The following is a 9,084-nucleotide window of genomic DNA, read 5'->3' on the forward strand; positions in this document are numbered from 1 at the left end:
CCAGTGAAAGTTGTACATACCTCGATTATCTGCAGACTATAGTTTAAAAATCAACACTTTCAAAATAAAAGTGTCTATTTATCTTCAGTACAGATTGCCGATATTTTTACAATCAAACAGAATCTCGTGCTAGTTGTCTTCAACTAGTGAAAGCGTGCACGTGATTCTATCCATTATAAAGATTAAAATTCAAAAGTCCTAGTTCTGGCGCGCTGAATCCGGAAAATATCTCTGCAGAAAATAATTTCTGCTTTGAATTTACCAACTTTGAGAAATGTGATTATGGTTAATTAACATAATATGGTATTTTTTACCATATTATGTTAATTATATATATATATATATATATATATATAGATAGATAGATATAGATATATACATGTATTTGCGCAGTGGTGAAGCTATCTTTCAAATTGTTGCAGTTGACAAAGCTTGTTCACTGGTTTACAATTCCTGGTTGGAATCATATTATGGCTGTCTTTGACATTGATTTCCCTCAAGACAAATTATATAAGAACATATTATAGAAAGTTTGTCAGAAATATCTGAAATAAGATTACATTTGGCAGTGGAGTTTGTGAGGCCCCATAGATTATTTGGTTAATGTTCTCATTTCTTAGCTCAAGTCTCGGTTTAATGGTTGCTATTTATTAAAGACATTAAGCTGTAACATGCCAGCTCTAAGAATTCTTGTTAATATACAATTATGCAAATAATAAATACAAATGCATGCGACCTTTGAAAACTGATATAAGGATATCTTTTGGAAAATTAATAAAATGATAATAACAACAATAACAATAATAATGATGATGATGATAATAATAATAATAATAATAATAATAATAATTACCCCAGTGTCACTTTGATGGCATGTACTGCTCTCTCACTCAATAATAATAATAATAATAATAATAATCCTTTCTACTATAGGCACAAGGACTGGATTTTTTTCTGGGGAGTGGTAGTGGTGGTGGTGGGGGACAATTGATGATATCAACCCCAGTACTTGACTGGTATTTAATTTATCGACTCTGAAAGGATGAAAGGCAAAGTCGACTTCAGCGGAATTTGAACTCAGAATGTAGTGACAGACAAAGAGAATTTTTATAAGCTCTAAAAATTCACTCCATAATTGCCCACGGGCATATGGTGTAGTGGTTAAAAGTGCGGGCTACTAACCCCAAGATTCCATGTTCGATTCCAGGCAGCGACCTGAATAATAATAATAACAACATTGAAAAATACCTTAGGAATGAGAACCCAGGTTCCAAATTTCCCCAAGACACCTGATGAAGACTGGAGGGTATATCAGCTGAAACATTGTGTTAAGAACAAACAAGACGAGGACAAATATCCGTCAAATTTAAATAATGTAGATAATTCCTCATCTCTTAAATCTAGAACTGTATCTCACTCTACAGTCTAACTACTCTGCCAGATTGTTGTTAAGCAGGTCATAAGTTAGATAAGTCTATCTGTTGTGTGTATTCTTTGAATTGTAATAAATCCTAATAAACGCGTCTATGAATATTGATGTCATGCATTTGATTTTGTTGAAAATATTTTAAAGGATTATTGTAATGGTTTCATGTGATCGATGCCTTCCATACAGAACACCTGCACAAGAAAGTACCTTATAATATTCCTGTCAAAATCGTTAGCACACCGGGCGAAGTGCTTAGTGGTACTTCGTCTGCCATTACGTTCTGAGTTCAGATTCCGCTCAGGTCAACTAAGGCTTTCATCCTTTCGGGGTCAATTAAATAAGTACCAGTTACGCACTGGGGTCGATGTTATTGACTTAATCCCTTTGTCTGTCCTTGTTTGTCCCCCTCTGTGTTTATTCCCCTGTGGACAATAAAGAAATAAAAATATTCCTGTCAGTTTTATTCTCTTGCTACTCACTCCCGACTCTGAATGAAGATGAGATTTATATCCAGGAAACTGTTCTGAATACTCATTTGAACTCTTTTGATACCAATCTATCTGGCACCAACACTTGTTCCATGATGCAAACTTTGTCTTAAAGTCATCTAAATTAAGACCCTTTATCTAAATTTTGTGTTAATTTATGTTTCAAACACTGACAACAAAATTATTTCGCTAAATTCTTCATTATTTTCAAAATTAATTGAAACAAGAGCTGTGTAAATTACTATTTTCAAATCTCACAACGAGAGATATTCAGCAACAGTACTTTGTAGTAAAGATTGTTTGCCAACATAACATGGCAGTCCTGGTTTAGGACGAATGTTGCTGTAATTTAGCCCCAGGAGACATTGTCTCCAGCTGGCTATACAACATGATCTGTGTCCTTATATTTTTGAACAAGGGAATCTAGCTCCCCAACAGATATTGTTTTGAGCTGAGTGGGGGTGCTAGATTCCCTTGTTTGAAAATATAAAAACACAGATCATGTTGTATAGCCAGCTGGAGATGATGTCTCCTGGGGCTAAATTACAGCAACATTCATCCTAAACCAGGACTGCCATGTTATATTGGCAAGAATCTTTATTCCAAGAGTTGTGTATTTCTACAGAAATTTGGTGGCAAAGAGTTAATCCTGTTTATCACGAATCTTTAAAATTTCTCAGTTTTCAGATTCAAGTTTAATTATGTGAGTAACATTCAAAGATTACATTTTTAAAATGATTTTCTTTTTCTTTTCTTAGACCCCGTTTAGCTGAAATTGCTTCTGTTCTGAAGGCCATAACGACTTTGCTATTAAGTCTAAAGAAAGCTTCCCCAAACAATGGTAAGAACTATTCTATTTTAATAACAACCAGATATCTGTACATTTATGTATTTGTATATGCATGTAGTTGGTATGTGTTTAAATATATATATGTGTGCATATATATCTGGAGCCGGCGATCTGAGTTTGAATCCCGTTGGGACCATAAAAAAAAGAACCCTCACACATGGGTCATCCAAGCACTCACCTGTGTACCCAGCCGGAAACTGGTACTTAGCCCTCCTCAGGGCTGCAGTTCATCTCACAGCAGTGCTAGAAACCAGAGGAAACCAATCCTACCTAAGGCATACTAAAACGGACAATGTGTGTGTGTGTGTGTGTGCATGTGGGTTTTTCTGTGTGTACCAGACTATCAAATGCTACTCATCTCTTTTTGTTTTGTTAAAAATTTAAATTCACATGATTTATGTTTTTAAAATTTCATACAAAATATTTGATAGTGAAGTTATATTTCGTTTTTTTTCTCTAAGTTTTGAAAATTTTAAATTCTGTTTTTACTTTGCTAAAATTCTGAATATGAATTATTTAAAAATTTAGAAAAAAAAAATTATTTTTTCTATCACCAAAAAAAAAATGGGATAGAATGTCCTGTAGTATTTATTCTGACTTTATGTGGCCCTAATCTTTCTAATCTTTCTGAGGTCAACTTTGCTTTTATCCTTTTGAGGTCAATAGAAATTTACCAATCAAAGGCAGCAAATTGGTGGAATTCTGATGAGATGCCTTGTTGCATCTGTTGTGGCCTTTTCCAGCCTGACAGCAAAACCAGTGATAACACTTGTGCCAAACTGTATTGGCCCTAAGGTTAACACTGACTGACAGTGGTTCCTAAATAATATCTGAATATTTAACTCCTTTATTAACGTATTTCTGTCAAAATACATTGCCTTTGTTTTAATTAATTTTTAAAGTAATGAACAATTTCGTAAAATTACTTTATCGTTATGAAGCTTGTGTTTGGCACACAAATTAGCATGAAATTTTGATGAAAGGTTTTCATTTAAATTACTTTGAAACATGAAGTTTATATCAAACCAGGGTCAGTTTCAGATGAGTTGGTATTGAAATGGTTAAATAAGAGATGACCAAAATGAGTAGATAATTAGATGCATAATTGACAGGAAAAGCCATTAGGGGTTATGTAAAACAAAACTTTATACAGAATACATTCTGAGTTTATTTGGTGATATGTGTGTAGGATTATTATACTCCTAGACACTTATAACGCTCTCCTCCTTTCAATGATTTAATGTCTGGCCATTTGGTAATTGGATGCCTTTGCTGTTGACTACCTGTCCCCTTCTCATGACTAATGTTGCAAATCTATGCCAAATTCCATACCTATATCCCTGCTGAAGAATCTTACAATTTGTATAAAGGAATCTATCTCTTTTTCAAAGGTCAAGAGGTCACTTGATATAGGATTTCATCTACAAATATAAAACTAAAACGAAGTCTTGTTTCACTAAGAACTTAACAATATAATTTTGTTTGTTTTTTTGTACTGGTTTACATCCCTTATCTCTGTTTTCACCGTTCTTTTATTTTCATTCATTGTTTTAGTTTCTTTCGTTCTAGATCTTCTCCAACTTACAATTCCAATTTAATCAAATTCTCCTATCATACTATTTTTGGTTATAAGCATTCGTGATAAACATCAAATCAAAGTATGAAATAGAATTATATAGCCTTCTCTTCCAAATAAACACAATATTGAAACCGCTGTTGTTAGGACTACAAAGAACAAAGTGACTGAGGAAGAGAGAGTGTATTTGCTAAGCAGTAGAAAGCTGTTTCCAGACATGTCTTCAGATTTAACAGTTTTCATTGTTCTGAATTTTATTTTTATTTAATTTATTATTATTTTTTAACATTGCCATTGTTTATTTTCTGCTTATCTAGAAGTAATTTTTTTTTTTTTTTTTTTATATTACTACAAAACAAAATATGATTATGATTTACTTCTGTGTCTACAATGAACTTATGTTTTCTAAAGTTTGTGTCTGCTATAAATTTATGTTTACAATGAACTGATGTTGCAAGTTTAAAATCTACATTAATGTTTCATGTATACAAAAAAAAGTTTGCACAATGGAATAAATGTTTATGCTGTGAGGAATTAAGTCAAAGAAGATTTGGAAAGAAAGAAACTAAAACAAATAGAGAATATATACACTGATACAAAAAGCAGCACTTCAGTTGATAAAGACAGACAATAATATATTGTAGTATGTTGGTTAAGTTCTATCTGAAACGAAACTTGATTCACATTTTGATTTTTAGATGAAATCATATCTTGGTTAAATTATATAATTAATAACTTTGGGGAAAAAATATATAACTGTTTTAAAACAGATGGAGAAATTTCAAACTGTTGTTTTGGTATAATGGTAGAAAGTCTGGCATGTTTACAGAAGATGTGGGTCCAAGTCACATGGAGAGTCTTCAGCTTTTTCCATCCAAGGATTATTTTTATCCAATAATCTTCATTCTGTTATTTATAGCTTTATCTACTTTGAGTTCCACCATTAAAAATGATTTTTAAATATTAGAATTTACCTGGCTGACTCCCCTTGTCGGTGGCACATACAGAGCACCATCCGAACATGTTCAATATCTACCCCCCCACCTCCCTGCTCCAACTGGCTCCTGTGCTGGTAGCACGTAAAAAGCACCATCTGAACATGGCCAATGCCATTGCTGCCTGACTGGCTCCTGTGCCAGTGGCACATAAAAAACACCCATTACACTCTTGGAGTGGTTGGTGTTAGGAAGGGCATCCAGCTGTAGAAACACTGCCAGATCAGATTGGAGCCTGGTGCAGCCTTCTGGCTTGCCAGTCCCCAGTCAAACCGTCCAACCCATGCCAGCATGGAAAGTGGACGTTAAACGATGATTATGATGATGATGAGTTGTTTTAATTTCAGAGATATAACATGAATGACCCACATGTTGTACACTATTTTGGTATCACTTAAAGAAAGTGAAATGACCCAGGTAGTGTCTAGTTATATAATTTATTATCTTACCAATTTGATAGTAGTGTCTACATAATTTTGGTAGCAACTCTTCATAGTTTACCTTTATTGATTTATACAGTATATCATTAACAAAATTGTAGTTAATTTCATTAAAGATTCATTTATTTTAATTAACAGTCATACCATATAAATTTATAATCATTTAATTGAAATCGCAATAACCTAGTCTACGAATAAAATGAAATAAAAAGAACTTAAGTACAGACTTTTATGTTTTTCTGTCTTTGGGCAGTGGCCATGCTAGAGCACCACCTTCAAGAGTCTAGTCAATTGGATCGCCCTCTGTTCTTATCTTTTTCAAAGATTGATACTTGTTCTGTCATTCTCTTTTGCTGAACTTCTAAGTTATGAGGAGATAAGCAAACCATCTCTGGTTGTTGAGCAACAGGGGAGCAAAAATTGACTCCTGAGGCATCAATTGGCCTAGGGTTGTTGTAGAAGAGATTTGCCTAGGGTGCCACACAGTGGGATTGAAACTGAAAGCACATAGTTGTGAAGTGAACCTCTTCACCACACAACCATACTCATTTACTTGTTTCAGTCATTTGACTGTGGCCACTCTGGAGCACCACCTTTAGTCGAACAAATTGACCCTAGGACTTATTCTTTGTAAGTCCAGTACTTATTCTATCAGTCTCTTTTGCCAAACTGCTAAGTTACGGGGTGGTAAACACACCAACACTGGTTGTCAAGTGATGGTGAGGGGGAAAACACATATATATATATATATATATATATATATATATATATATACGACAGGCTTCTTTCAGTTTCTGTTGACCAAATCCACTCACAAGGCTTTGATTGGCCCTAGGCTATAGTAGAAGACACTTGCCCAAGGTGACACACAGTGAGACTGAACCTGGAACCATGTGGTTGGTAAGCAAGCTACATACCCTGTACCTATAATTAATATTTTTAAATAGTCACTCCTCTCCACCCCATTACCTTCTCTTCTCTTCTCTCTCCTTGGTCATATTACCTGGGCAAAAATACCTGGCTTAAGGTTACTGAGTCTTCTTTACATACAAGCAGAAGCATGGCTATACGGTTAAGCAGTTCACTTTGCAACAGTGTGGTTTGGGGTTCCGTCCCTCTGTATGGTCCTATGGGCAAGTATCTTGTACTATGACTCCAGGTCATCCAATGCCTTGTGAGTGAATTTAGCTGACAGAAACGGTGTGGAAGCCCATCATTATTATTTATATATATATATATATATATATATATATATGTGCCTGTTTGACATACACATGTTTGACCCCATCTTGACGATCAGTTTTGGTTTGTTTTTGTCTCTGTAACTTAGCAGTTCAGGAAAAGAAACCAATAAAATAATCACTGTGGTTGATTTCTTTGACTAAACCCTTCAGGGTGGTGCCCCAGCATGGCCACAAATAAAATATAGAAGATACTATGCACAAAGTACCTCCACTCCTGCACTGGTGCTACAGCAGGAAGCCCCACCCATCCCACCATATATATGTATATATATATATATAGGTGCAGGAGTGGCTGTGTGGTAAGTAGCTTGCCTACCAACCGCACGGTTGCGGGTTCAGTCTCACTGCACCTTGGGCAAGTGTCTTCTACTATAGCCTCAGGCCGACCAAAGCCTTGTTAGTGGATTTGGTAGACGTAAACTGAAAGAAGCCCGTCATATATATATATATATATATATATATATATATATGTGTGTGTGTGTGTGTGTGTGTATATATATTTGTGTGTCTGTGTTTATCCTCCCCCTCCCAACATCACTTGACAACTAATGCTGGTGTGTTTACGTCCCCGTAACTTAGTGGTTCGCCAAAAGAGACTGATAGAACAAGTGCTAGGCTTACAAAAACTAAGTCCTGGGGGCGATTTGTTCGACTAAAGGTGATGCCCCAGCATGGCCGCAGTCAAATGACTGAAACAAGTAAAAGGAAAATGAATATATGTATATATGTGTGTGTGTGTGTGTGTGTGTGTGTGTGCATGCACGTGCCCGTGTGTGTGTGTGTGTGTCTGTCTGTGTATCTTTGTGTTTGTTCCCCCCAAGGCTTGACAACTGGCATTGGTTTGTTTACATCCCTGTAACTTTGCTGTGGGATTGAACCCATAAACATGTGGTTAGGAAGTGAATTTTTTGACAAACTCCTTCCCCACCACGGCTCTAATAAGATATTTAATGAAGGAAAAATTATTTTAGAGAAAGAATTTATTTCCTGTAAAAAATAAACCATAATGATTTAGAATTAGCGTGTTTTATGACTTTACAAATTGTTTGTTTTATAGATTGGTTTTTATAAATTGAAATTTTATTGAACTTTATTAAAGCTCATCATATTTTTGTTTTTCTTTTTTGTTTTCATGATACACTGACATTGTTGAGATTCCACCTTGACCAATTTAATTTCTGCTTTAACTCACCTTTGTCTTTATTATTTCATCCACAGTGGAACCCAGTGTCTGGCAGCAAGTGATTCAGCTTTATCCTTCCCTTGTGGAATGCACCACCTCTTCTTCACCACAAGTGTGCAAAGCCCTCAAAGAGGCCCTTCATGAATACAAAGACCTATTATCATCACCAGGCCATCAAAACGTACCCTGTTGATATGCTATTGTGTGTGTATACATTGCTGAAGTAAGCAAACAAACAAGCAAGCAAGCAAGCAAGCAGCACATCTGAGTCTGCATCAGTTATGGAAATAAACTAAAAAAAAATAAACTAGAATAAAAATAAAAATAAAATCTGGTACCATGAATGGTATATTGTAAACATAGTTGAATCAATGATTAATGAACAAAAAAAGCCTGTTGATTGTTAAGAGTAGACAAAACTGATGTGGGTAAATGCATCAGGAAATAAAGGGATTAACTGTATTGATTGCATGGGATTTGCATACAGATATACGAAAGGTGTTATTATTAATCTCATACATTTCATCACGTCTTTATTTTGTTCATTCCAAATCTTTCTTCTTCAATGTCTTTTCCTTTTCATCCTACATATATACATACATACATACACGCATATATATATATATATATATATATATATATAATGTTTAAATGTTTACATATGTATGTATATATATGCATGTGTTTATCTATGTTTATATTCCCATACAAGCAAATGAATATACACATATGTGTGAGTACATGTATGTATATATATACACACGCACACATATATCAGCAGATAGACAGATATATAGGTAGATATTTCATTCATATATATATATATATATATATATATGTACTTGCACATATATATATATATATATATGTACTTGCACA

General features: G+C 34.5%; 1 protein-coding gene across 1 annotated transcript in view; it reads left to right on the forward strand.

The window, feature by feature from the left end:
• The window catches only part of LOC106883236 (protein MON2 homolog), a 690,047-nt gene extending 681,345 nt beyond the window's left edge, over positions 1–8,702 (forward strand). The window contains exons 32-33 of the mRNA XM_052972014.1: positions 2,676–2,758; positions 8,241–8,702. Of these exons, the coding sequence (XP_052827974.1) occupies positions 2,676–2,758; positions 8,241–8,398 (241 nt within the window). The 3' untranslated portion in view covers positions 8,399–8,702. The remainder of the gene's footprint in view (positions 1–2,675; positions 2,759–8,240) is intronic.
• Positions 8,703–9,084: the final 382 nt, after the last annotated feature.

The sequence above is a fragment of the Octopus bimaculoides genome, chromosome 11 (assembly GCF_001194135.2).
Source record: "Octopus bimaculoides isolate UCB-OBI-ISO-001 chromosome 11, ASM119413v2, whole genome shotgun sequence".
Lineage (NCBI taxonomy): Eukaryota > Metazoa > Mollusca > Cephalopoda > Octopoda > Octopodidae > Octopus > Octopus bimaculoides.